This window comes from Dryobates pubescens, chromosome 13 (assembly GCF_014839835.1).
Source record: "Dryobates pubescens isolate bDryPub1 chromosome 13, bDryPub1.pri, whole genome shotgun sequence".
NCBI lineage: Eukaryota > Metazoa > Chordata > Aves > Piciformes > Picidae > Dryobates > Dryobates pubescens.
In genome coordinates this window covers 1,497,602-1,524,736 of record NC_071624.1, presented here as the reverse complement: position 1 = coordinate 1,524,736, position 27,135 = coordinate 1,497,602, and the positions used below count along the sequence as shown (strand labels likewise).

Genomic DNA, 27,135 nt, shown 5'->3' with positions numbered 1-27,135 from the left:
GGCAAGCCCCTGTGCACGCATTCATGACCTGCAGCCCACTCCCGTGGGCAAGAGGAGCTGCTTTGTACCCAGCAGACCTCCCCTTCTCCCTCTCTACCTCCCATCTTCATCATCCTTTGTCCAGTAGAATTGCCAGGAAGAACTTTCTGGGGCTACAGCCACCCATGGCCTCCCCTCTGTGCTGTTGGATGCCCTGCTGAGATGAAGCCACTCTTGTTCTGTTCTCTCTGTCTTACCCTTGCTCCTTGCCCTCTCTCTCTCTCTCTTAGCCCATCCTGCTGCAGGAGGATCCAAATGTGTGTATTCCCCATCACTGGTACTCTCTGTTGCTTTACAGCTTTGGGAGGGGCACCTGTGCAGCATAGGGAAGGGCTCCCATAGCCAGCCCCAGCCGTTGCAGAGTGCTTGCCCACAGGCTGGCTGTCTCCAGGGAGCTGGCACAGGGGGTGCTGGCAGAGTTGCAGTTAGCGCATGGGCTTGGGATAGGACTCAGAGGGACCAGTGCTCTCCCCATCTGCTGTGCCAAGGGCCCAGTCCCCAAAAGGACTCCTTCCTCCATGCTGTCATGATGTTTCCTGTCACTGCTGCTGCTGCTTCTGCTTCTGCTGTGCTGAGGCTTGTCAGGACTGGAGCCCGGCACGATGCTTGTGCAGGCTGGTATGGTGCACTCCTGATGGAGAGGTGTCATAAGGACCAGGAGGGTTTTGTCTGTGGATAAACACTATTGCCCCATCCTGCCCTGGGCCAGGCAGTGCAGCCAGGCTGCAGTGAGCCCCCTGAGGAGCTGGGGACCTGGCCTGTCCCCTCCTGGCTTGGCTTCCCTGGATGCAGGCTGATGGAAGTGGGTGACTTATGCTGCACCTGCCGACCTGTGCCTTTCCTGCCTCCAGCACAGTGTTCCATGCCCCTGTGACTTCTCAGGGCTGGAGGAGAATCTCTGATACCAAGGTCCCTCTGCTGTAGGGTTTGGTGGCAGCTGATGCTTGGGGTGCTGGCAGGCAAGTGCCACTGCCCATAACTGGGCATGTTGTCCCCCTGCTCTCTGCTTTTTCTGGCTGCTTGGCTAAGGTGCTGCTCCAGTGGGTCAGAGGCTTAGACTCTATCAGCAGGGGGATCCCACAGCCCCTTCTACTCTTGCCCCTTACCCCTTCATAGGATGGAGGGCCACTGCCTCTCCTCCCCTTCCTTTCTTGTTCCCTGCTCCTAGATCCAGCCAGTCTGCACAGCTGGTCAGGGAAAGCCACTCAGGCTGTGTCTGTGGGAGGATGATGGCAGGGGCAATGGCATGCTCCTGGGGACAGTTTATTCCAGGCTGCAGGATCTGGTGTTGCAAAAAAGGAAAAAAGCATCCCCCAGAGCCTGGGAAGGCTCCAGGGCTGTTCTAGTAGCTGCTTCCCAAAACAGCCCCATGCTGCTTGGGGGCTGCCAGTGATGCGGGGGGGGAGATGCCTGTGCCCGTGCCCTGCTGCTGCCTGTGCCACTGTGCTGCCACCCATGCCTTCCCCTTGGACTTCTTGGCTTTCTTCTCTTCACACCTGGCCACTCGTTGGGGTTTTTCTTTCCCCAACAGCTTTTCTTGTCCGTGTCTTTCTCTTTCTCTCTCAATTCCTCTCTGTGTGTCTTTCCCTGGCCCGTCCATAGATGTGTCCGACCTTGAGAACAATAACGATGCCCCTGGGGCAGAGCTGAGTTACTGCCGTGACAATCTCTCCACAGTGACCAATGCCATGGCGGGGATCAGTCCCTCCTCCTCCCTGTCGGCCCTGTCCAGCCGTGCTGCCTCTGTTGCCAGCCTCCACGAGCGCATCATGTTTGCTCCGGGCAGCGAGGAGGCCATCGAACGGCTCAAGGTGGGATGCCAGCAGCTGGCAGGAGGGAGGGCTCAGCTCAGTGCTCTTACTCTGAGGCTTGTGCAGCAGCCTCGGTGTTTTCTGGAAACCCCTTAGGGGTGACGCTGGGGTAAATCATGGAGCAGGTTGGGTTGGAAGGGACCTGAAAGCTCATCCATCTCCAACCCCCTGCTACAGGCAGAGACCCCTCTCACCAGCCCAGGATGCTCAAGGCCTCATCCAGCCTGGCCTTGAACACCTCTCGGCGGGGTTAACACAATGCTGGAGGCACGACAGACCCAGAGCTACCCAGTGCTCTGTGCTGCTGGACAGGACAGAGTGGCATGCTCATGTCCCCCTGGTGCTGCCCGCCTCCCCATGGGATGACTGCTGCCATCCGAGCAGTCCCGGCTCAGGAAGGCTGCTTCCAGCTCAGTGCAGCGCAGGAGCAGGCTGGCAGCAAGGGGCTGGAGAGGCTGCTCTGTGCGCCCTGCTCTTTGAAGATGGGGGTGATGGAAAGATGCAGGTGAAACGCTGCCTCGGCTTGCTTAAACCAGCCTGAGACCGAGCAGTGCCCTGCTGCAGCACGCTGGGCAGAGCCTGGAGAGCAGGCAGGTGTGCTGGGCAGAGCCTGGAGAGCAGGCAGGTGTGCTGGGCGGTGCCAGGTGGAGCAGGCAGGTGTGCTGGGCAGAGCCTGGAGAGCAGGCAGGTGTGCTGGGCAGTGCCAGGCAGAGCAGGCAGGTGTGCTGGGCAGAGCAGGCAGGTGTGCTGGGCGGTGCCAGGTGGAACAGGCAGGTGTGCTGGGCGGAGCAGGCAGGTGTGCTGGGCAGAGCCTGGAGAGCAGGCAGGTGTGCTGGGCGGTGCCAGGCAGAGCAGGCAGGTGTGCTGGGCAGAGCCTGGAGAGCAGGCAGGTGTGCTGGGCGGAGCAGGCAGGTGTGCTGGGCAGAGCCTGGCAGAGCAGGCAGGTGTGCTGGGCAGAGCCTGGTGGAGCAGGCAGGTGTGCTGGGCAGTGCCAGGCAGAGCAGGCAGGTGTGCTGGGTGGTGCCAGGCGGAGCAGGCAGGTGTGCTGGGCAGAGCCTGGCAGAGCAGGCAGGTGTGCTGGGCAGAGCAGGCAGGTGTGCTGGGCGGTGCCAGGCGGAGCAGGCAGGTGTGCTGGGCAGAGCAGGCAGGTGTGCTGGGCAGTGCCAGGCGGAGCAGGCAGGTGTGCTGGGCAGAGCCTGGCAGAGCAGGCAGGTGTGCTGGGCAGAGCAGGCAGGTGTGCTGGGCGGTGCCAGGCGGAGCAGGCAGGTGTGCTGGGCAGAGCAGGCAGGTGTGCTGGGCGGTGCCAGGCGAGGCAGGCAGGTGTGCTGGGCAGAGCAGGCAGGTGTGCTGGGTGGTGCCAGGCGGAGCAGGCAGGTGTGCTGGGCAGAGCAGGCAGGTGTGCTGGGCGGTGCCAGGCGGAGCAGGCAGGTGTGCTGGGCAGAGCAGGCAGGTGTGCTGGGCGGTGCCAGGCGGAGCAGGCAGGTGTGCTGGGCAGAGCAGGCAGGTGTGCTGGGCGGTGCCAGGCGGAGCAGGCAGGTGTGCTGGGCAGTGCCAGGCGGAGCAGGCAGGTGTGCTGGGCAGAGCAGGCAGGTGTGCTGGGCGGTGCCAGGCGGAGCAGGCAGGTGTGCTGGGCAGAGCAGGCAGGTGTGCTGGGCGGTGCCAGGCGGAGCAGGCAGGTGTGCTGGGCAGAGCAGGCAGGTGTGCTGGGCGGTGCCAGGCGGAGCAGGCAGGTGTGCTGGGCGGTGCCAGGCGGAGCAGGCAGGTGTGCTGGGCAGAGCAGGCAGGTGTGCTGGGCGGTGCCAGGCGGAGCAGGCAGGTGTGCTGGGCGGTGCCAGGCGGAGCAGGCAGGTGTGCTCGGCAGAGCAGGCAGGTGTGCTGGGCGGTGCCAGGCGGAGCAGGCAGGTGTGCTGGGCGGTGCCAGGTGGAGCAGGCAGGTGTGCTGGGCAGAGCAGGCAGGTGTGCTGGGCGGTGCCAGGCGAGGCAGGCAGGTGTGCTGGGCAGAGCAGGCAGGTGTGCTGGGCAGAGCAGGCAGGTGTGCTGGGCGGTGCCAGGCGAGGCAGGCAGGTGTGCTGGGCAGAGCAGGCAGGTGTGCTGGGCGGTGCCAGGCGGAGCAGGCAGGTGTGCTGGGCGGTGCCAGGCGAGGCAGGCAGGTGTGCTGGGCAGTGCCAGGCGGAGCAGGCAGGTGTGCTGGGTGGTGCCAGGCGGAGCAGGCAGGTGTGCTGGGCAGAGCAGGCAGGTGTGCTGGGCGGTGCCAGGCGGAGCAGGCAGGTGTGCTGGGCAGAGCAGGCAGGTGTGCTGGGCGGTGCCAGGCGGAGCAGGCAGGTGTGCTGGGCAGAGCAGGCAGGTGTGCTGGGCGGTGCCAGGCGGAGCAGGCAGGTGTGCTGGGCAGAGCAGGCAGGTGTGCTGGGCGGTGCCAGGCGGAGCAGGCAGGTGTGCTGGGCGGTGCCAGGCGGAGCAGGCAGGTGTGCTGGGCAGAGCAGGCAGGTGTGCTGGGTGGTGCCAGGCGGAGCAGGCAGGTGTGCTGGGCAGTGCCAGGCGGAGCAGGCAGGTGTGCTGGGCAGAGCAGGCAGGTGTGCTGGGCGGTGCCAGGCGAGGCAGGCAGGTGTGCTGGGCAGAGCAGGCAGGTGTGCTGGGCGGTGCCAGGCGGAGCAGGCAGGTGTGCTGGGCAGAGCAGGCAGGTGTGCTGGGCGGTGCCAGGCGGAGCAGGCAGGTGTGCTGGGCGGTGCCAGGCGGAGCAGGCAGGTGTGCTCGGCAGAGCAGGCAGGTGTGCTGGGCGGTGCCAGGCGGAGCAGGCAGGTGTGCTGGGCGGTGCCAGGCGGAGCAGGCAGGTGTGCTGGGCAGAGCAGGCAGGTGTGCTGGGCAGAGCAGGCAGGTGTGCTGGGTGGTGCCAGGCGGAGCAGGCAGGTGTGCTGGGCAGAGCAGGCAGGTGTGCTGGGCAGTGCCAGGCGGAGCAGGCAGGTGTGCTGGGCGGTGCCAGGCGGAGCAGGCAGGTGTGCTCGGCAGAGCAGGCAGGTGTGCTGGGCGGTGCCAGGCGGAGCAGGCAGGTGTGCTGGGCAGTGCCAGGCGGAGCAGGCAGGTGTGCTGGGCAGAGCAGGCAGGTGTGCTGGGCAGTGCCAGGCAGAGCAGGCAGGTGTGCTGGGCGGTGCCAGGCGGAGCAGGCAGGTGTGCTGGGCAGAGCAGGCAGGTGTGCTGGGCGGTGCCAGGCGGAGCAGGCAGGTGTGCTGGGCGGTGCCAGGCGGAGCAGGCAGGCCTGCTGCCCGTGGGATCTGCTAACTCCCTGCTAACTCCTCGCTTGCCAGGAAACAGAGAAGATCATCGCGGAGCTGAATGAGACATGGGAGGAAAAGCTGCGGAGAACGGAAGCGATCCGGATGGAGAGGTGGGTGGGTTGGGGTAAAGAGGAGATGTAACAGGATGGGGTTCCCCAGGCATCTCCTTTCCTTCTGCCATCCAGCCATACCTTGGCTGTCCCCTGGACACTCCAGACCCCACCATGTTAGCTTGCACCGATGTGGTCTGCTGTGGAGAGAGTCTGGCACAGGGCCACGAAGATGCTGAGGGAACTGGAGCAGCTCTCACAGGAGGAGAGGCTGTGAGACCTGGGACTGTTTAGCCTGGAGAAGAGCAGCCTGAGGGGGGAATCAAGCATGCAAATATCTAAAGGGTGGAGGTCATGAGGATGGGGCTGGACTCTTCAGTGGTGCCAGTGGTAGAACAAGGGCCAACAGGTACAAACCAGAACCCAGGAGGTTTCACTTGAACTAAAAGACAAACCTCTCTCCTTTGAGGGTGACAGAGCACAGGAGCAGGCTGCCCAGGGAGGTCTTGGAGTCTTCTCCTCTGGAGACTTTCAAAATCCACCTGGACATGTTCCTGTGCAATCTGCTCTGGGTGACTCTGCTTTAACAGGGGGGTTGACCTAGGTGCTCTCCAGAGGTCTAACACCCACCATTCTGTGAGAAACACTGCTGAGGCACAGAGCAAGCTCTATGGCTATGATCTGTGGGCAAACCAGAGGCTTTGACAGGCTCTTCTTTCCCTTGCTCCTTCAGGGAGGCATTGCTGGCTGAAATGGGGGTGGCCATGAGGGAGGACGGAGGCACCTTGGGTGTTTTCTCTCCTAAAAAGGTAGGATCATCTTATTCTCTTCTTCCTGGCAAAGGAAGGCTAGTTTGTACCCCTGCAGCACCCTTCTCACTTGCCCTTTCACTCATGGCCAGCTCCAAAGATTTCATTTGCTCTTCTTGGCTCTGAAACCTACAGTGAAATCCTGGTGTTGACCCTGCTGGGCACAAACATCAGGGGAAATGTGTCTAAATATCCAGTCCCTGTTGCCTGTGTGCTGTCCCTGTTCAGATTAGGCTTTGCTGACAGTCATTGTGCTGGGCTTCAGGATCAGCTTATCAAAATCCACGCTTTGGGCTGTTTGACATTGCTGCCCCTGGAATCACAAGTCCTTTGCTGAGAAATGTGAGTGTGGAAACATTCCATACCTTTCATTGCTTCCAGCACCCTGGAAAGTGCTTCCTAAGCAAATACTGGCCATGCCCCGAAGAGTTTGTGTGCCAGAGAACCCTGCCAAGCAGCAGTTACAGCACATTGCTGCCCCTCACTGGGCTGTACAACCACCGCGGTGGGGATGTGCAGTTTACCACCCCCTGTGGATCCTTCAGAGCAGCACGGGCAGGCACGAGCAAGTGCTCATCTCTGCTGCCCTGAGGGTGCTCCAAGAGCTCCCTGGCAGCTGATGCTGGTTGGCTTGGCCATGTGTCTTAGCAGACACCTGTGTCCCTAGCTGAGGTGTTGCCACCCAGGGATGAAGGCTCTGGGACCTTTGCCCTGCGTGCCCTAGCGTGGCTCTTAGGACATCATTTTTGTTTCTCGTTCTTGTCTCAGCTGCTGCCTTTTAGGACCCCAGACCTTTGTGTAGAAAGTGTGGGGCTTTATTCCCCAAAGCAGGTTGGTTCTAGGGGTGGGACATTGCTGTGGTGCTTTTGGTGCCTCCTTGCTCTTCAGTTGTCTGATGGGTGGAAAATCCTCTGACTTACGCAGTGGCTGGCAAGGAAGGCTGGCATGTACAGCCTGCAAACTTCCATTTCATAAGAGCAAAGCAGGGCAGGACTTTATTGTCCTGTTGCTGGGGTGGTTACATCTCCAAGGAGCTCAGTGGATGGTAGAGCATCTGCCTTCTATTAGCCAGCCTTGCAGACCTTGAGAAAACCTTCAGGCTGGAGTCTGGGGCCCAAGGCTAAACTTTATGGCTGAATTCTTCCTGCCAGCCACTGTAGAGAAGAATCTGTGTTCCTCTTGATCTCCAGCTCTCCCCAACTCCTTGGAGTGAGTGTCTCCCTGACAGCGAGGGTTTGTAGCATTGGTATGACAGGAAAATTTCTGCATGCTGGGCTGAGGAGACATTTCTTGTGGTCTCTCTTCTTATTTCTGGGAAACTCAGAACTCTACCTGCTGCTACTTCCAGGGCTTTGCCTGTTGCCTGAGGGTGCAAACACAGCAGCCTAAGATAGGGTGAGATAAGCTAGCTGCAGCTGGTCTGTGGCCATGGGTGAAACTTCTCTCTCATCAAGAACAAAATGGTTTGTGACCCAGGAGAAGAAAGTGATGGGAGGGACCTGTTAGGAAGGAGACCAGGGGGTGAAATTCAACCTGGAGATATGGCTTCAGGTCTCAATTACTTTTCATTGAACCTCTGCTCTGGGACCTGCTCTTTTGAGTGCTTCACCTCTCCTTGTACTGTTAGTGAAGGAAAACTGGCACTTGGAGTTCCTTTTATCCTGAACCAGCCACTACAGGTGACACGTCTCTGCCTCATCTACGCTGCCTACAGTGGAGCTGGAGGTTGTGGTGAGGCAAGGACCTGTGGACACACAGTACAAGTGAGCAGACTCCTGCCCCAGGAGATACTAAACCTTATCAGGGATTCTCCATGGTGGGCCTGTTTGCAATGCAATTTTTCGAAGGCAGCCCCAGGAAGGGTGCACAGGACTTGGCTCCTTGAGGAGGACAGCAAGGAGGTGTGTGGAGGCAGGTAATGCCCATCTTGGCTGCTCAGTTCTCTGCAGTGCCCCCTGAAAAGTACCTGCCTGGGCATGTTGTCCTAGAGCTACAGAGGGCAGGAGAGCCTCTCCATGTGCAGTGAGGTGTTGCTGAGTTCCCACCTCCCTTGGGAGATTCTGCAGTGCCTGGGAACATGGGATGCACCAGAGTGACTCCTTGTTTGTCTTTCCCAGACACCTCACTTGGTCAACCTCAATGAGGACCCACTCATGTCTGAATGTCTTCTCTACTACATCAAGGATGGGATAACAAGGTGAGGGCCATGTCCTGGGGAGCGGCGGGAGCCTAGCTTATATCTCAGTGCCTGACACATCTGGGAGGGCAGCAGGGTGACAGCTGTCCCCAGGCTGAGCACTGTTCCCAGGGCATCCCCAAAAGGCCACAGCCGTGCAAGCGGGATGTGTTCTGCTGGTCATCTTGCTGGGGACGCTGGTCCTGCTGTGCATCCAGGCTGGCTCCTGTCAGTGCCGCGGGTGGCTCTGGGAGAGGCTCAGCGAGGGGCTGCTTTGAGGAAGCACTGAGCTGAGTTTCCTTGCGGCAGGGTTGGGCGAGAAGATGCGGAGAAGAGGCAGGACATCGTTCTCAGTGGGCACTTCATCAAGGAGGAGCACTGCCTTTTCCGCAGCGACACCAGAACCGGGGGCGAAGGTATTCTTTGTCTGGAGGGGCTCCGCCTCCCCCGGGACCCTGCTTCTTCCCCAGCACCTGCCCCAGCCCGAGGTCCTGACCTCCTCAGACTCGTGGGGCTCTCCTGCAGGGCTGTGGTGTTCACCTTGCTTCCGGAGCGAAATACAGCCCTCAGCTGGCTGGAGGGGAGTCTGTGTAAGGCTGCCATGGTGAGACAACCCAGAGAGATAGGGCAGGATGGAAGAGCAGGCCGTAGATTAATCACTCACCCAAGATGCAGAACACAGTCCAACCCCTAAACTGGCAGGACCCCTAGGGGTGGAAGGGCTATGGGAGATCAGCCTGGGAGATTGGATATGCCTGCTGGAAGCCCTGATCTCCTCTCACATTCTAGTGTCCAGCCATTCTCAATCCTTGGGACTGCCCTGATTAACATGAGGTTGGCTGAGCCCCATTGGTTGCTCTGGGTGTGGATGCTGCTGGAGGGTACCTTGGTGTCCATCTCTCCACATCTGGGGTGCCAGCTGGGGCAGCTCTCCCTTTCTGAGGCTGCAGGAGCAGCAGGGCAGGAGATGCAGGATTTTTCCCTCTGCTTCCACCTTCCCTTCCCTCCCTCTCTCCCCACACTGCAGTGATTGTGACCCTGGAGCCCTGCGAAGGTGCTGACACCTATGTGAATGGCAAAAAGGTGACGGAGCCCAGTGTCCTGCGCTCAGGTGGGTCCCTGGAGCTGGCACACCAGCCCTGGTCCATCCCACAGGGCCCTGCCTGCTGGCCTGCATTGAAGCTGCTTTCCCCTGCAGGGAACCGCATCATCATGGGCAAGAGCCACGTGTTCCGCTTCAACCACCCTGAGCAGGCTCGGCAGGAGCGGGAGCGGACGCCCTGTGCAGAGACCCCCGCCGAGCCCGTGGACTGGGCCTTTGCCCAGAGAGAGCTGCTGGAGAAACAGGGCATTGACATGAAGCAGGAGATGGAGCAGCGGTGAGGGCATGGGCTATGGCAATGGGGAGCTGGGTATCTACCCCCAGGGTGGTCATTCTCTCCTTTTCTATTCCTCCCAGGCTCCAGGAACTGGAGGACCAGTACCGGAGGGAGCGAGAGGAGGCGAATTACCTTCTTGAGCAGCAGAGACTGGTAGGTGGCCAGGATCTGATGCTTCTCAAACTTCCCAGGCTTGACTGAGCCCTGCAGAAGTTTGCATGGCATGGCTCTGTGTGTCCTAAAATGAAGGGCAAACCTGTTGTCCCTGAGGCTGTCCCCGTAATGTGGGTCAAGAGAAGGGAGAAGGCTGGGCTCCTGCATGGGGGCAGGGAGGACTATGTGGCAGCAAGGTCACATCTTGTGGGTAGTGTCATCTCTCTCTATGCTTCCCCCAGGACTATGAGAGCAAATTGGAGGCTCTGCAGAAGCAGATGGACTCTAGATATTACCCTGAGGCAAATGAGGACGAGGAAGAACCCGAGGATGAAGGTGAGGGCTGAATGTCACCACCAGATTTTGAAGCTCTCTGTGGGAGGAAGAAGAGTGGACCACGGGTCTCCTGGGCAGTGATGTTTTCCCTCCTGGCAGCAGGGTGACTGTCCCTTCATGTCCCCACAGTGCAGTGGACGGAGCGGGAGTTCGAGCTGGCCCTCTGGGCCTTTAGGAAGTGGAAGTGGTACCAATTCACTTCGCTTCGGGACCTGCTCTGGGGCAATGCCATCTTCCTCAAGGAAGCCAATGCCATCAGCGTGGAGCTGAAGAAGAAGGTGGGGGCCTGTGCCTCCCCTCTGGCTTGCTGTGGCACCCACATCAGAAGCCACAAGCTTGGGCATCTGGGGGAGTGTTGAGGAGGGGATTGCTGAAGACACCACTTGGAGCCTGCTGTCCTTCTGGGTGACTCAGTGTCCCCCTCTGCCCTTCTCCAGGTCCAGTTCCAGTTTGTGCTCCTCACAGACACGCTGTACTCGCCTCTCCCTCCTGACCTGCTGCCTCCTGATGCTGCCAAGGACCGGGAGAAGAGGCCATTCCCCCGGACCATTGTGGCTGTGGAGGTGCAGGACCAGAAGAATGGGGCAACACATTACTGGACTCTGGAGAAGCTGAGGTGGGCAAATGATGCCTATGATGGGAAGGGCTTGCCCAGCCTCAGTCCAGTTTCTCACCGCTAACTATGGCACTTGGCTCTGCCCGCAGGCAACGCCTGGACCTGATGCGTGAGATGTACGACCGAGCGGCAGAGGTGCCCTCCAGCGTCATGGAAGACTGTGACAACGTGGTGACCGGTGGGGACCCCTTCTACGACCGTTTCCCTTGGTTCAGGCTGGTGGGCAGGTGAGCGCCTCGGCTCCTTCTAGGCATGGCTGGGCCCCACCCACAGCCCACAGCCTGCAGGCTGCCTGCGCTGCCGGCAGGACCTGCAGCTGCCCGTGGCCACCGGGGAGGATGTGCTGCCCTCCCCGTGCCATTCAGGGTCTGTTTTGCCTGCCATGGCTCTCCTCCATGTTGGCTGCTGGGACCCTGAGGGACCCCTGAGCCATCCTCCTGGTGCCTGCCTTAACACCATGCTGCAAGGCAGGGGCTCTTGTCTGGCTGCAGTGGGGGGCAGGGGGCTGGGGCTGTCCATGGGCAGAGAACCTGTGCCGTCACCACGTCTGCCCCGGTGGGCACGTGTCCCTGTGCACGTGTCCCTGTGCACGTGTCGGTGTCCGAGCATCCATATCCGTCTGTCTGGTGTGTGCCATGCGTCTCCGTGCGCTTCCCGCATGCCAGCTGGATTGGTGCAGTGCTGGAGACAAGGCTGGGCCGCCTTGGAGAGGGGTCTGCCCTGGCAGGCATGGGGAGCAGGAGTCTGAGCCACATGGCCCAATGAACGGCACCAGCCGTGGAGGCATCATCCCTGTGTCACGGCACATGGAGAGATTCCCTTCGGCGGCAGGGTGGCAGCGAGCCTTGTGCCACCTGCTCTGTCCCCACGTAGCCTGCAAAGCCAACGAGGGGAGTCCCCACTGTTTGTACCATTCCTTGGGTCACTCTTTTCTCCGCCCTTTTTAGGCAACAGCCATTGATAGCTTCCTTTGGAGCTGCACTTGATGAGCAGGTCTTTATTTCCCAATATCCCTTGGTTTAAGCGGAAAAAAATCCCACCCAAAAACCCAACCAATAAGAAAAAGCAAAAAAAACCCAACCAAAAGCACAATTCCTGTTCTCAGTCTCTGTTTGGACCAGCTGGTGTTAACCTGTCTTCTATCTTGTTGTACTAACCTTAGTTCAGATATCTCTGGCTGCAACAGCTCTCCTCTTTTCAACACATGCATGAGCGAGCGCATGGCTGATCTCACCCCCTCCCCTACCTTCTCGAACCCCGACTCCGACATCACCGAGCCTGCTGACGAGCAGCACCAGGGGCAGGAGGAGGAGGAGGAGGCAGAGGACCTGGAGGAAGACATCTTTCCGGAGTGCCCGCTGTGCGATGGCCGGGATCCGTTTTACGACCGCTCCCCCCTGTTCAGTTTAGTAGGAAGGTTGGTGAGGTCTCAGGAGAGCATGCTGGGAAGGAACTTAGCTCTTTCACCTGAGGGGCCTGCTTCCGGACACCACCTCCCAGCGTCCCGGAGGCACAGGGGGTGGCTGGCCGGCCAGGATTGCTGCTGAGCCCAGGGCACTCGGTGAGGTGCCCACCGAGGTAGGCGGCAGCAGGGGAGAGCAGGGAAGGTGGACAGCGCCAGCTCTGCTGGAGTCCGTTCAGGCAGGTCCCTCTTCGTGGTGGCCCCTAAAAGGGGAGTTTTGCTGCCTCTCCAGTACCAAATGAGACAGGTGGCTGTCTTGGTCATGGGCATTGCTGCCCCAGGGAGAGCTTCTACCCAGATTGAGGTGGCCCCTGTGGCACTGCTGGCTGGGGACATGCAGACGTTTTGAAGCCATGCATGCCTCTGGCACCAGCTTTGCTGTCCTGGCTGTGTTGGTCAGTGTGAGAACCTCCAGACCTGGTGGCTTGGAGGTCCCTAGTGGTCGGGGGGGACGGAGCTGAGTTGAGTGTGGGAAGAGCTGAGCTCAGGGGGAGAGGAGGCCTCTGCAAAAAGTGACATGTTCTCTTGCCATTCATACCCAGTGCTTGGCTTGGAGCCACCCCTGCTGGCTTGGCATGGGAGCTGGTCAGGGAGGTTGTGGGGTGCAGGCTCCAACTCCACCTTGGCTCTGGCCAAGGATGAACAGCTTTGATTTCTCGTACCTGTCGGCCAGGAGGCACTGCTGGGCTCCATCAGCCTTGGCCTGCAGAAGCCCAAGAACCCCTGAAAAAAACAGTTGTGCTGCCAAACCCCATCATAGTCTGCCCATCCCCAAAGTAGGATGTGGTGCCGTCAGCTCTGCTCTGAGGTTTTCCCAAGGGGATGTGCACCTGGAGCTGGTCCTGGAGCCTCTGCTCCAAGCAGGAGCCTGAGAGGCTCATGACAGCGAACCTCTCCCTGTTGAGACTGCCCCAATGGGGTGGAGTTGGAGCTTCTCTTCCTCCATGAGCTAAAGTCAGATTTCTCCCTGCCAGGCAGGGAGCAGGCAGCGAGGTGTGGAGGAGGAGGAGCAGTGCAGGCAGAGAGGGTGGAGGTGGGGTAAGAGTCCTGCAGCCTCAGACTGAAAGAGCTGGGTTCTTCCCCTTTTTTTTTTTAATTTTTACCCCCCATTTTTTTCTTGTTTAAAACAACACCAAAAAACAACCAACCAACCAAAAAACTCTTGGGGGCACTTCAACCCCCCCCCCCCAGGAGGCCCTGCAGCAGCGGCCTCGCTCTGTGCCGGGGGCAGGTTCCCCGGAGCTTGGTGCCTCCTGAGTCTGCCCTGGGCACGGCTCCCCGCGCAGCAGCTCTGCCGGCCACATTTCCTGTGAAGTGTGCTTGGATTGGTTTATGATTGGATCCTTGTCTTTGAGTTCTCTTCTTTCTTTTTCTTTTTTCTTTTTAGTTTTCTTGGTTTGTTTCATTTGTTGGTTTGGGTTTTTTTAGCTACTGGCTCTATCCAAAGCTTTAGCGAAAATTGGGATTATTTCCCTTTTGTCTTCCTTTGGAGAGGCTTTTCTTTGGTCTGAGCATGCCATCTTTGCACCTCACCAATCTTGTGGTTAGCATCCCTGACCTCCTTCCTCTAGTGACACACTTGTCCCCCTCTTGCCTGTCCGTCCCCATCCCCCCCCCCCCCCCCTTTCCTCCCTCTCCACTTCCTTGGCTTCAACACCAGCTGTCCTTCAATTTTGGGTGGGTGGGCACCCCCAGATCCTTATGCTCCCCATGGTCTCAGGGCTCTGCCCCAGGCATGCAGTCCGGCTGGGAAGTCCTAGCGGGACTGCACAGTCCCTGGTGGCCTCCAAGAAGAGATGTGGTGAGACAGGCCTGGCAGGAGACAGTGATGGGGCATTACCTTTGCTTCCACAACTTGAGTCTTTGGAGATGCTTTGTGTGGAAAAAGCCTCAAGCAGCAGTTGGAGGTCAATGGCAGTCACCACACCAGGGACAACCTCTGGACTTGGGGGTTCAGTCTGCAAATGTGGGGATGGAGTCTCCTGCAAGAGCCCCCTGGGCACCTTTGAGTGAAGCTGGATGTATTTACAGACACCTGCAAGGTGGGTACGTCATGCATAGCACTGCCAGCCACCTGGAGATGGAACCCTCATGGGAGCCTTCTGAAGCAGAAGTGTCCTGGCCAGCCCCAACACCACGCCATCCCATGATACCTGAAAATGCTGCCTGTCAAGATGCTGGTGGGCACCCTGGGGAGGGGTGCTGGGCATCCTGCACCCTCTTGCTGGGAGTGGGGCCACCCCACAGGCAAGAGTAGTTGGCATCTCTCGGCAGGGAGCCAGAGGTTGCGGACATGACTTGTTACTGCTGAGGGCATGGCACGTTGCCAGTGCCAGAGCATTGCCAGAGTGCCAGGAAGACCATCAGATGGCAAGTCGGTTGGCAGCAAGGTTGAGGAAGGTGGCAAGAGACAAAACACTTGAGAAACAGAGAATGGTGGCCTATCAGGAGGTGCTAGCAGAGATGTGGTGCAGCTGTTATATTGGACCTTGGTGTGGCACTGCAGCACCAGTGATCCGGATGCCATAGAGGACAGTGAGGAGGCTTGGACCTGGGCAGCTCCCTTCTCGCCCGCAGGGGGAAGCTGGCCATGCCGTTCCTGTGACGTGCTGGCAGGCAGCTTGGGACCCCACAGCCACGCAGGTGAAGGGATAAGGCCGGGGGACACACACCATCCATACTGCCAGCCACACCACACAGCCTCCCTCCCAGACAGGCAAAGGCGACCTGCAGCCACCAGTGGTCCTGCAACGCTGGGAGCAGAGCTGGGGCCAGAGCCCTGCTGGCAGGTTCATCTCTGGTGGCTTCTGTTCTCCCACCAGGACCTCCTCCTCTCCCCTTCTTTGCTCCTGGCCTTTACCTCCCTTTTCCCTTCCCACCTCTGCCTTGCCCCTGTACCCCTCACGGTAACTCTGCAGCCGCCCCCCAAGTCATGTTGCAGCATCTCCTGCCCTAGTCCTCCGGCTCTCCACCGCAGAGAACATCCTCTTCCCTCCCAGCTTCATGGTGGCACCAGCGCGGCCCCCTCCCCTCCCTGCCCAGCACAGAGGTGGCAGCTGCAGAGGTAGGCAAGCCCTGTCTGCTTCGCGCGCTGCCCGTGGCACGCTGCCCGCCTGCTGCTGCCCTGCCCCTCGGCTGGCCCTGGCTGCCTTCTCTTTTAAGTTTTGCTTTGCAGCGCTGTGGTCGCGCCGGGAGCGGTGTCCTGGGACCTCGGCCGCCGGCGGCCGCACCAGCTGTGCCAGGGGCCGGCGGGTGGGAGCAGTGACCCTGCCCCGTTTGTGTGTCCCCCCTCTCCGGCAGGGCTTTCGTCTACCTGAGCAACCTGCTCTACCCTGTGCCGCTGGTGCACCGCGTGGCCATTGTCAGCGAGAAGGGCGAGGTGAAGGGCTTCCTGCGTGTGGCCGTTCAGGCCATCTCAGGTAGGAGGGAGACCCCACCTCAAACCTGCCCTTCGCGTGCCCCCCGCCCCCTGCGCCGCCTCACTGCCATCCCTCCCCCAGCGGATGAAGAAGCCCCCGACTATGGCTCTGGTGTGCGGCAGTCGGGGATGGCCAAGATCTCCTTCGATGACCAGCACTTCGAGAAGGTAGGGCAGCAGCCAGCCCTTGGTGGGTGCCCGGGCACCGCAGGCCTTGCTTGCCACAGCAGCGGGGGCATGGGAATCAATGGGCTTGCAGAGGTGCGGGCATCAGGCTGAGTGGCATCGTGCTCCCAACCCACTCAGTAGCCCCCAGCCCTCTGGCACTCATCACTGCGTCCTGCTCTTGCCCACATCTCGGGCCGCTGCCGTGGGGTGGAGGGGAGACCTGGAGGTGCCCTGGTGCTCGAGTGGTGGTGGCAGCACAAGCAGGATCACCTTGGGGATCATCATCATCCCTGAGCCCCACTCCTGGCACAGTTCCAGTCAGAGTCGTGCCCAGCCGTGGGGATGTCTCGCTCGGGGACCTCCCAGGAGGAGCTGCGCATCGTTGAAGGGCAGGGCCAGGTCAGCGACGTGGGTCCCTCTGCTGATGAAGTCAACAACAACACCTGTGCAGGTGAGGGGGTGCCGACAGGCAGCTGGAGAGTGGTCTCCCGTCCTGGCATCCAGCCTGCCGTGCCTACCCAAGGGTCAAAAGCCTGTTGCCCCCTTGTGAGGCTGCTGGCAGACACCGAGGGGTTGACCCTCTTGCCTTTCTGAAACCCTCAGTGACCCCAGAGGACCTTCTCCTGGACAGCCCAGAGAAGCCTGGACCAGATGGGCCTCTGGAGACTGCTCTGGACCACCTGAAGCTGGGCAGCACCTTCACTTTCCGTGTGACAGTCCTGCAAGCCTCCAGCATCTCTGCAGAATATGCAGACATCTTCTGCCAGTTCAAGTGAGCCCTTGGGGCCTCCAGCCCTACAACTGCCCCTGTGCTCTGGCCATCGCTTTGGGGCTGGCGCTGAACATCAGGGAGGCCCAGCTCCCCCACCTCTGAGCCCTTCATGGCTGGGGAGACAAAGCCAAGGGCTGCAGGGTGACTCCATGTGCTTGTCTGCTACCTTGTTGGCTTGCTGGCGAAAGGCAGGTAGATGCTCTCGTCAGCTTGAGGGGTTCTGTGCCAGACCCCTCAGAGAGAGCAGGCTCTTGTTCCAGTCTCTGCCCTTTCTCCTCACGCTGTTCTGGCATGTTCCTGTCCCACAGCCCCTAAGCCACCTTCCTTCCCTCCGCAGCTTCATCCATCGCCACGATGAGGCCTTTTCAACAGAGCCCTTGAAGAACACAGGACGGGGGCCACCACTGGGCTTCTATCATGTCCAAAATGTGAGTACCCCACTCCTGTCCACTCCCTCTGACCCCCATGGCTGCTATGGTCTCTGTGGGACCATTGGCTGGATCTTCTCCCCACGGGAGCTGCTTCCTCCTGGCTTTCCCAGCCTGTCACAGCCTTAGAGAAGGTGGATGTATGAGAAAAAGTCCCAAAGTGCCTGGGATTTAATGGCAGTGTTCTCGGTGGGGGAGAACATCCCCAGGCCACGGGGAAGAGGATGGGTGAGAGATGCAGAGAATCAGACAGGCTTGCACCCTCTCACCTACCCACGTCTGATGCCAGCTGCATCCCTATCCCAGATAAATTGTGCCATCAATGGCTCTTTCTCTTCTTAGATTGCTGTGGAGGTGACCAAGTCCTTCATTGAATACATCAAGAGCCAGCCAATTGTATTTGAAGTCTTTGGGCACTACCAGCAGCACCCCTTCCCACCCCTCTGCAAGGATGTCTTGAGGTGGGTGACCCTAGGCCACCCTTGGCCCCTGGGTGCCTTGAGGGCACTTGGTGCATCTGGCTTCCTGGGGACCGAGGAAGGGATTGGGTGGGGACAGGTGAGTCCCCAGCGCATTAAGTGGAGTTGCCTGGGTTGAGGAGTCCCTGTGGATGCTTTAACCAAGCTGGTTCTCTCTGCAGCCCTCTGAGACCCTCCCGGCGCCACTTTCCCCGTGTGATGCCACTCTCCAAACCAGGTAGAGGATCTGGCCTCTTGCTCTTCTCTTTGCCCAAGATCCTCATCCTTTTCCTCAGGGGGCCTGGTTAGGACTCCAGGGGTACCACCAAATGTAATCCAGACCAAAGAACCTGAAAGCACTTGGCACCAATTCCTGCAGCACCTGACTGATAGAGAGCCTCCTTTTCACCAGCCATGGAGTGGCAGGGAAGAGGCTGCCCACCCTGGATGGCTCAGACGCCCACCCAGCATTGCCACCCCGCAGGGACTGCAAGGTCCCTGACATGCTCTGGCTGCCAAGCCCCAAGGTGTTGGGTTTGGTTAAGTGCCATGGTTTGCTGTGTGGTCCCCACACCAGCTCAGGGGCAGTCTCCTGCTGGCTGTCCTGGAGCAGCTGTCTCAGAGCCACCATCCCCAAGCAGTGCCTGGAGCAGTGCTGCATGCTTTGGGATGTGGCCATGTCAAGGCTGTGGGCTCAAGGTGTGCATTTTGGGGATGGGTGAGGCCAGCTGCATCCTGACGCCCTTGCTGCTCCACATTTGGCATGGGAGAAGGCAAGGGGTGTTCAGTGAGGGTCCCTGGGCCATCCCCCTCTGTGCATTCTCTCCTGCCTCCTCTACCTGTCCCCTGCCATCTTCTGTCTCCAAAGATCAGCAGCAAGCTCCTCTTGACCTCTGTCTTTCTGACCCGTCACAGTGCCTGCCACGAAGCTGAACACCATGACTCGGCCCAGCGCTGGCCCATGCCAGTGCAAGTATGACCTGATGGTCTTCTTTGAGATCTGTGAGCTGGAGGCCAATGGCGAGTAAGTCCTGCCAGGAAGGGGAGTGGAGGGAGGGGGATTTGCCCTCGGCACCTCCGGTGCCTGGCACCAGCCCACAGGCTGCTGGAGCTCTGTGTCATGCTGCGATCCTCTCTTCCAGCTACATCCCTGCTGTTGTGGACCACCGTGGAGGCATGCCGTGCCACGGGACCTTCCTCCTCCACCAGGTATTCCTTCCCCAAGGATCTGCCCTGGCTCGGGCTCCTGCCAGGGGCTGTGTTAACCTTCGTTTCCCTCTGGCCTGGCGGGTCTCAGGGCATCCAGAGGAGGATCACCGTCACTTTGGTGCACGAAACGGGCAGCCTCATCCGCTGGAAGGAAGTGCGGGAGCTGGTCGTGGGTAAGCTGAGCCAGGCTGGGTGGGCTGTGAGCAACCCCCAGCCCCCAAGTTCCCAAGCATCCTCTGGGGCTGTTTCTCACCCACATTCCCAGGTGGGGCTTTGTGCCTCGTCTCCCCTCTGGCTATGTAGTGGCAAAGCAGCGGCTGCCAGCAGGTGACACTGGGGCACCGCGGGGACAGGATGCCTTGGTCCCAGCCACCCTGGCCCTGAGGGACTGAGCGCTCGGTGGCTGCTGCCTGGGAGGGGGCACTGTGGGCAGATGAAGGCAGGTGGGCTGCCCCTGCCCCCACGGGGCCACCTCCTGCCACCTGAGCAGCCCTCTGCTGTGCTTGCAGGCCGTATTCGGAACACTCCAGAAGCAGACGAGTCTCTCATAGACCCCAACATCCTGTCCCTGAACATCCTCTCCTCTGGCTACATCAGCCCCTCCCAAGACGACCGGTGCGTGACGCTTCTCTTGCTCTCTCCCCACTGTGGTGAAGGCTGGAAGGGGGTGTGGGGAGCTCCCCTCTCTCCTGGGGGGACTCTCAGCCCCACCAGAGGGTCCTGCCAACCTCTTGCTGCCTTGAGGAGGGGCTTTTCTGGAGCTGCAGAGGGTTTTGGGGTTCAGAGGTGCCAGCCCCAGTTTTTTTCCTCCATGAGGCCTCTCTGTGCCAGGCTGGGGCACTACAGGGCATTTTGGTGAGGATCCTGCTCTTCAGTGGCAGCTGTGACTGCCTAGTATGGAGAAGTGGTGGTGCAGGTGCTGGGAGGACATTCTGACCAGTGGCTAGAAGGGGACCTGCAAGGGCTGTTTGTCCTGTGTCACGAACTCACTGAAGGGCCGCATGGTGCCCGTGGCCAGTGCCCATCTGTGTGTGCATGATGCACTAAATCCATGGCTCAGCACTGCTGGAAGACTCTGGGTACTCCTGTCCCCTCACTTCTGTCCCAGGGGGCTGTGTCCCCAGGGGTGTGGCAGAGGTGTGGGAGCAGTGAGGCCGGAAGGGTTTTACCTCCAGGATCTCCCTGGCTGAGTCCTGTGGTGGCAGTGGGGCAGTGGTGGCACGGAGGGCCGAGCTCTCCTCTGTACCAGTTCTGCTGGCAAAACACCAGGGGCTGGCAGGGGTCCCTGAGCAGAATGTGCCCGTGTGGGCAGCCACAACGTGACGGGGACAGTCGTTGGCAGCACTGGGAGCAGTGGGACCAGTCCTGGGCCATGCATGTGGCAGTTGCTGGTGTAGGAGCATCCTGGTGTGGGGACAGCTTTTCCCCTCCTTTTCTTCAGGGTCACCACCACCCCAAGGTGGCCTGTCCCAAGGCTGGGTGTTCTGTGGGGGGATGATGGAGGTCTGTATGGGAGGTGCCACTCTCCAGCGCTCCTGAGGCAGCTCCTGGGCACAGTGGAGCAGCAGATGTTGTACCCAGGCAGCAGAGCTGAGTCACTGGGTCAGGTGTGCGTGCAAGTGTTGGACCAGGAGAGTTTGGCACAGTCGCAGGGACAGTGGAGCAAGGCCAGATGGGGATGGTCAGGTGAGGAGGGCTCTGCCTGGCAGAGCTGTGTTGATTTTGCTGGGCTGCTGGGAGCTGGGTGGCTGTGGCACCCGTGGGTTCCTGAGGCTGTGCTGGTTTATGTCAGCTGCTGATCTGGCTAGGTGGTCCTAGGTACAGCAGATCAGATCTTTAGCATCTCTGGTGCAGCCTGGAAGGGGGGACATGCCTTCTGTTCCTGTCTCCCCGCCCCCGCCATGTCCTGAAGGGCAAGGGGACAGAGCTCAGGCTGGGGGGATGCTGGAGGTGTGGAGAGAAGCAGGGAGAAGGGAGGCTCCCCTGCGTGCTCAGAGGGTCTGCGCCTCAGGGCCAGCCTCAGATGGCAGCTGTGTGCCATCGTGCCCCGTGCCCATCCCATGGCCATCCTGCCCAGGGCCAGGCAGGGAGAGGAGGGTGCAGGAAGCCGAGGAGCGCTTGCCTCAAGCACCCCCACCCCGCTTCCACCCCGCATGCAGGTGCACTGCTTCGGCCCCAGCAGCCTGCCAGGGGGAGCAGAGGGAGGGTAGAGCCAGGGCCCGCTTCACCCTCCTCCCTGGCTGCTTGCGCTCCCTGCTTTGCTGCCCTACTCCATGGAGCCTCCATTGCCCAGAGCAGCCCTGGCTCCCCTTTGCAGCCTCCCTAGTCCTCTGGAGCCACTGAGGAGGAGAGCAGGAGAGCGGTACGGCTCCCTCCCAGCACCCATCCATCCCTTCACCGGGCACCCAGGGAGAAGGCGCGGGTGGCAGTGCCCAGGGTCCGCCCTCGCTGCTCTCTGCTGCCGCCGCTGCCCCGAGCCCACACTAACATGTGACTGTTTTGTGTTTCCGCAGGCAGTTTCTTGATTCGGATATCCCTAGGTATTATTTGTTTCCATTGGTTTTTTTTTTCCACTCCCTCTTCTCTTCCTTCTTTCTTTCTCCTCTCTCGCCTGGGCTCGCTCGCTCCCGCCGGAGGCGGCACTTGGACACCCAGCCCCATCCCTCCACGTGCCCCCTCCCTCCTCCCTCCCGTCCTGGCACCTCTCTCTCACCGGCCCCTCCTGCTGTCGTCTGGGCCGCGCTCTCGCTGGCTGCTGCTGCCCCTCGCACGCCTGCGTCCCCATCGCCTGATTTGGGTTTTTTATCGCTTTTCCACTTCGCTGCTCTCCCACCTCTCCGGCATCTGGCACCGAGCGTGCCACCCCCCCACTGCCCTCACCCCAGCCTCAGCTTGGCCCCTGGCACCACTTGAAGTAGCTGCAGGGCTGGTGCAGACCACAGTGGGGACTTCAAGGTGCTTCCAGCCCTCGCCCAGGCACCTGGTGATGATGGCAGCACTGCTGGGTTGTGTGTCGGCATGCAGAGTGCCTGCCCTCCCCGGGCACAGCAGTGCTGCGGGTATAGGTGCAGCACACGGGCAGTGTGTGCGTGCGGCAGGGGGCACACGGCCTGCTCGTGATAAGGGCTGTATCCCTGTGTGCTTGGGGAGAGGAAGCTTCAGTGGCGACTGCAGGGTGAGCCTGGCACAAAGTGTGTGGGTGACAGCCACCCAGCTCAGAGGCTGCTGCCCACTTCTGGACAGGAGCATTGCCGAGGCACTGGAGGAGGGGCATCCTGTCACTGGACTGCACGGCAGAAGAAGAGAATGAGTCTGGGGTCTTCTGAGTCCCAGTGGGCTCCAGAGCTTTCTGCCTGGGATGTTGTCCTTATAGCAGCTAGAAGCTGGTCACGCTCAGAGATGCCTGAGGGCAGAGTTCTCCCTCCAGCAGCACCTTGTGTCCCCTGCCAGGAGGTGCAGAGGGACAGATCCAGCACAGATCCACCCCCCTGCTGCAGGGGTTCTGGGCTTATGCCTGTGGGTTCCAATCACAGTGATGCTCCCTGTGGACCAGGGGATGGGCCAAGAAATGATTCCCCACTCTGTGGGTGGCAGTCAGATGGCTGGTCCTGCCTCGTGATGGGCACATTCCAAGGGGACCGTGGTAGGCAGGAGCTCCTTGCCCTTGGGATGGCAGCGGGGGCAATGTTAAGGGTATGGGGAGCACACGTGGTCACTTCCCAGTTGCTGGAAGGTGGGAGGCAGAGGGGTTTCACCCAGGCAGGTGAACTGTCTGCCCTTGCCAAGCTCCCTCTGGGCTCTGGTTCAGAGTCCAGCTGGGCTGCTTCAGCCGGTGGTGCCAACATGGGGCGAGTGCCCCTGCCAGGGCCTGCCCTTCCTCACGGCCCTGCTCCAGCACCGCCGGGCACGGCTCTGACCTCTCGTCTCTCTGTGTCTGTACCTGTGTGTGTTTGTCCCTGGGTCGCCTTCCACTGGTAGCATTGCCTTGGGAAATGACACTAGGTATTTCACGCGCTCCCGCTCGGGCTGGTCCCTCCTGCTTTTCTCTTTCTCCTCTGCCTCCTCCCCTTGCTTTTTGCTCTTTCCTGCTCCCTGGAGGTTCCTCTCCTCCTCCTCCTCCTCCCTGGGGAACACTCTTCCCAAGTGACCTGTGTCTGCGAGGCGATTCCTCGCCTTGGCTCTGTCTCACGCGGGGTTTTTGGGTGCACTTCGTACACCTCCGGAAAGCATCGCTCTCCCTCTGCGGCTGCGGGGGCAGCTGAGAGCCTCTCCCTGCTCCCTCCAGCCGCCCTGGCTCTTGTTCAAAGAGCCAGTCAGCTGCCTGGGGGCTGCTTCGGGGATGTGTCAAAGCATCAAAGCATGTGGAGGTGTAGCTGAGCCACAGCTTCCTGTGGATGCTCAGCAGGAGCTGGAGCTGCAGCAGCTCTGTGTGGCTTTGGCCAGGCAGTGTCCCTTAAGCCCAAGGCTGGCCCGGAGGAAGCCCAGGCGCAGGACAGGGGTGAAACAAGGATCCCCCATGCTCTCAAACCGCAGATGCCTCCTGCTGTCCGCACCACCCTTGATTGCTTGACCTGAAGAGGGTGGTTGCTGCTCTTGCTCTGAGTGGCTGCACCATCCTCTGCAGGACCCTGAAGGCACCAGGCAAGTGGGGATGGGTGTCCCTCACTCCCAGCCTGGGAGATACCGAAATGCACAGTGAGGGGAGTCAGGCAGCCCAGGGAAACTGGGGCTGGTGATCAGGGCAGTGCAAGACCTGGGGGAGACAGCCTGACAGGGACTAGCCACCAAACCATGGTTATCCCTGGATTCCTCTGAGGCTCAGGGCTGACAGATGGGGGCTGGGGAAAGGGACCTGGCTGATGGCAGGGGGGTGGTCTCCCAGGGTTGGGCTGACAGCAACCCCCCAGTGCTGAGCATCCTCTCTCCTTTCCCGTCTGGCCATCGTCACCCAGTGACAGCTGTTCCTGGAAGGGGCCAGGAGGTGCATGCCCTGGGCTGGACGGTGGGGATTTAGCCCCAGTGTGCTGGGGGTGGCAGTTGCCCACTCTGAGCATGGGGGTGGGGCATGCACCCTCCTTCGCTCTTCTCTGCCTTCCCAGTCTGCCCTGCCTTGCCTGCACCCTAGCTGAGCCCCCACTCCTCCCACAGCCTCTCTTCCCCAAACCCCTGGTCCACTGGCCGTTTGAGGGTGCTGTGTCTTCCTCCTGCTATGCCTTGTCCCCCTGTGCCTTGAGCCTGTGTCCTCTGGAGTGGCTGTCCCCATCTGTCCCCCTGCGTGTGCATGTGCCTGTGTGCCCGCAGGGCTGCCGCAGGGCTGCAGGGGGGACGCTGGCCTCTTGCTCACTCCCCTGGGGCGATGGGGGGGGTTGCTTTACCACCTCTGTATCTTTTCTCCCAGGACTTTCTACCAGTTTGAGGCAGCATGGGATAGCTCCATGCACAACTCGCTGCTGCTCAACCGTGTCACCCCGTACCGGGAGAAAATCTACATCACCCTCTCTGCCTACATCGAGGCAAGGACCTTAGCTGGGGTCGATACAAAGCCTGGTACTGCCCTCACTGCCGAGCTGCAGCCAGCATGAACCACTCCTTATCTGGCACTGACATCAACAGGGTGCAGGATTCACCCTGATGTTTGGGGGCCTTATGGGACCCCAGGAGTGGAAATGGCTGGGCACCAGGGATGGGAGAGACCTGCTGGGCTGCCAAGCTGCAGCCCTCTGATGCCTCCCCTTCCTTGCCCTGCTGCAGATGGAGAACTGCACTCAGCCTGCTGTCATCACCAAAGACTTCTGCATGGTTTTCTACTCCCGGGATGCCAAGCTTCCTGCTTCCCGCTCCATTCGCAACCTTTTTGGCAGTGGCAGCCTGCGGGCTTCTGAGAGGTACTGGGATGCTGCTGCCTTTCTGGGGGAGGAGAGCCATCAGCTAGGGACTGGAGCCCTGCTGGGCAATGCCAGCATCCAGTAACGCTGCATCCCCTTTCGCTCACAGCAACCGCGTGACAGGAGTCTATGAGCTCAGCCTCTGCCGTGTGGCCGACGCTGGCAGCCCAGGTGAGTGCCAGGCCCCTGCCCAGCTGTTTGCCATGAGGCTGCGAGGCACAGCACAGTGGTTGGTGTCAGGGCTGTGTGTCTGTCCCCACAGGCATGCAGAGACGGCGTCGCCGTGTGCTGGACACCTCTGTAGCCTACGTGCGGGGAGAGGAGAACCTGGCTGGCTGGCGGCCCCGCAGCGACAGCCTCATCCTCGACCATCAGTGGGAGCTGGAGAAACTCAGCCTCTTGCAAGAAGTAAGGGTCCAGGCTAGGAATGGGCCAAGGTGGTGCAATCTGCATCTCAGCCCCTCACTGGCTCTCAGCCTTCCCAGCTGTGGGGGGAGGCAGGAGCGGGGTTGTGCCACCAGTGCTGCCTTGCGCATCGCTGCTAGCTGGGTCCCAGCAGGCCCAAAGCTCGTGAACAGATGGGGCTCAGAAGGCCTGGAAAGCACTGTCCCTGAAAGGATGTGGGTGAGGATAAGGGCTCATCTCTGAGCCTGCCTGCCTCTGCCCAGGTGGAGAAGACAAGACACTACCTGCTCCTGCGTGAAAAGCTGGAGACAACCCAGCGCCTGGGCCTGGAGACCCTCTCCCCCTGCTCCAGCGAGGACTCTGAGTCCCGAAGTACCTCCTGCATCTCCTCCCCGCTCTCTGCTGATGGAGCCCCTGAGGGCCGCACCTCTCCCCCTGAGACCCCCAGTGAGAGGCAGAAGGAGCTGGCTGTAAAGGTACCATCCTGCAGTATCTTCAGCTCATGGGGATGAAGCTGGGAAGGGGTTCCCATGGGGCGGCAGGAGAAAGCCCAAGAGGAGGAGGGCAGCAGAGGAAGGGGTCTCCAGCCCCATCCTCATCCTCCTCTTTCCACAGTGCCTGCGCCTGCTGACACACACCTTCAACAGGGAGTACAGCCACAGCCACGTCTGCGTCAGTGCCAGCGAGAGCAAGGTACTGCTGCTGGGGGGCAAGGGCCAGGAGGGACATGTGGCTGGGGGGTACTGGCTGGGCAGGGACCAGATGGGCACCATGGTGCGAGTAGTCCCTGCTCTGAGGTCCCTGCTTCCTCCACTTGCCCTGGTGTGCCCAGAGCTGGTGACACTTGGGACTATGCCAGCAGAGGACCCCACCGGCCAGAGACCTTGCCTCTCTCCATACGAGCAGGCATCTGGTCCTTTGCCTGTGCCCAGCTTCGGGCAGAAACTCAGGTCCACACCTCCACAGCTGTCTGAAATGTCTGTGACCCTGATGAGAGACCCCTCCATGCCAGCTCTTGGAGTTACCACTCTCACCCCCTCCTCAACCTGCCCATCTCTGGTGGAAGGACGCTACAACACCATGGAGGTCAGGTAAGAGTCACAGAAGATGGCCAAGAGGTTCGGGGGACAACCCAGTGCTCCCCAAGCAGGGCAGCTGTACCGCTGGGATATGGTCTTGGTCAATGGCTGTTCCCCAGCTGTCACTCTTTCACCCCTGGCCTCCTTCTTCCCCAGACCACCCCAGATCTCCTCCAGGGCTGAAAGCCCTGACCTGGAACCTGCAGTAGAAGGAGAGCAGAAGAAGTCCCCAGCCTGCCGGCCTGAGGAAGACAAAGAGCCCCAGCGTTTGCTGGTGCCTGACATCCAGGAGATCCGGGTCAGGTAGGAGCAGCTGGGGCAGACAGTTGGGGAGCTCCTTTGGACTGGGAGGACTGTGCCCTACCATTGCCATCTCCTGGCAGCCTGTGTCTCACCCTTACATCTATCCCTTCTGCAGCCCCATTGTCTCCAAAAAGGGCTACTTGCACTTCCTGGAGCCCCACACCAACGGGTGGGTGAAGCGCTTTGTGGTGGTCCGGCGCCCCTATGTCTACATCTACAACTCAGACAAGGACACGGTTGAGAGGGCCATACTCAACCTCTCCAAGGCCCAGGTGGAGTACAGTGAGGACCAGCAGGCCATGCTCAAGGTAAGGCCCTGGGAGCCAGCCCTGCCCTGTGCAGCCCCCTGGGCAGTGACTCAGCCCTGGCTCTCCCCTGGCAGACCCCGAACACGTTTGCGGTGTGCACGGAGCACCGAGGCATCCTGCTGCAGGCAAGCAGTGACAAGGACATGCATGACTGGCTCTACGCCTTCAACCCCCTCCTGGCTGGGTCCATAAGGTACTGGGGGCAGCTGGGGGAATGGGAAGCCATTGTGGGGAGATCCATGGGCAACCAAGCATGCTCCCTGCCCTGCCTCCAGTGCTGTCCCAGCTGCAGCCCCCTGGCGAGCCACGGGCAGTACCTGCACGCAGCTGCACCGTCTCTCAGCAGGCAGAAAATGGACTCCATTAATCCTGATTTCAGCTCCTCACAGCCCAGGGCCAGATCCCAGCTGGTACAGAGGCGTCATGCTGAGCTCAGAGCAACACCCATGCCTGGTGGCAGGGACACTGTCCTTTCACAGTTCTTGAGAACATCTCAAGGGGCAGGGCTAGCGAAATAGGAACAAATGCACAGGAAACGTTGTGTTCTGGCTAAAGAGACATTAATCCCATGTTCCCCCAGCTCTGGCTGGACTCTAGCACCA

The 27,135-nt window shown here is 60.5% G+C and overlaps 1 protein-coding gene across 1 annotated transcript in view; it reads left to right on the top strand.

The window, feature by feature from the left end:
• KIF1A (kinesin family member 1A) overlaps positions 1-27,135 on the top strand; it is a 44,871-nt gene that overhangs the window by 14,806 nt on the left and 2,930 nt on the right. The window contains exons 14-48 of the mRNA XM_054166762.1: positions 1,717-1,850; positions 5,150-5,229; positions 5,903-5,978; positions 8,096-8,175; positions 8,464-8,570; positions 9,182-9,265; positions 9,353-9,533; positions 9,614-9,686; positions 9,929-10,022; positions 10,152-10,300; positions 10,460-10,638; positions 10,728-10,865; positions 11,801-12,055; positions 15,401-15,519; positions 15,601-15,686; positions 15,999-16,137; positions 16,290-16,458; positions 16,796-16,886; positions 17,229-17,347; positions 17,527-17,582; positions 18,260-18,368; positions 18,487-18,553; positions 18,642-18,726; positions 19,063-19,168; positions 21,067-21,093; positions 23,952-24,066; positions 24,305-24,438; positions 24,548-24,609; positions 24,701-24,846; positions 25,107-25,319; positions 25,459-25,536; positions 25,810-25,934; positions 26,079-26,225; positions 26,341-26,533; positions 26,608-26,726. Of these exons, the coding sequence (XP_054022737.1) occupies positions 1,717-1,850; positions 5,150-5,229; positions 5,903-5,978; positions 8,096-8,175; positions 8,464-8,570; positions 9,182-9,265; positions 9,353-9,533; positions 9,614-9,686; positions 9,929-10,022; positions 10,152-10,300; positions 10,460-10,638; positions 10,728-10,865; positions 11,801-12,055; positions 15,401-15,519; positions 15,601-15,686; positions 15,999-16,137; positions 16,290-16,458; positions 16,796-16,886; positions 17,229-17,347; positions 17,527-17,582; positions 18,260-18,368; positions 18,487-18,553; positions 18,642-18,726; positions 19,063-19,168; positions 21,067-21,093; positions 23,952-24,066; positions 24,305-24,438; positions 24,548-24,609; positions 24,701-24,846; positions 25,107-25,319; positions 25,459-25,536; positions 25,810-25,934; positions 26,079-26,225; positions 26,341-26,533; positions 26,608-26,726 (4,135 nt within the window). The remainder of the gene's footprint in view (positions 1-1,716; positions 1,851-5,149; positions 5,230-5,902; positions 5,979-8,095; positions 8,176-8,463; positions 8,571-9,181; positions 9,266-9,352; positions 9,534-9,613; positions 9,687-9,928; positions 10,023-10,151; positions 10,301-10,459; positions 10,639-10,727; positions 10,866-11,800; positions 12,056-15,400; positions 15,520-15,600; positions 15,687-15,998; positions 16,138-16,289; positions 16,459-16,795; positions 16,887-17,228; positions 17,348-17,526; positions 17,583-18,259; positions 18,369-18,486; positions 18,554-18,641; positions 18,727-19,062; positions 19,169-21,066; positions 21,094-23,951; positions 24,067-24,304; positions 24,439-24,547; positions 24,610-24,700; positions 24,847-25,106; positions 25,320-25,458; positions 25,537-25,809; positions 25,935-26,078; positions 26,226-26,340; positions 26,534-26,607; positions 26,727-27,135) is intronic.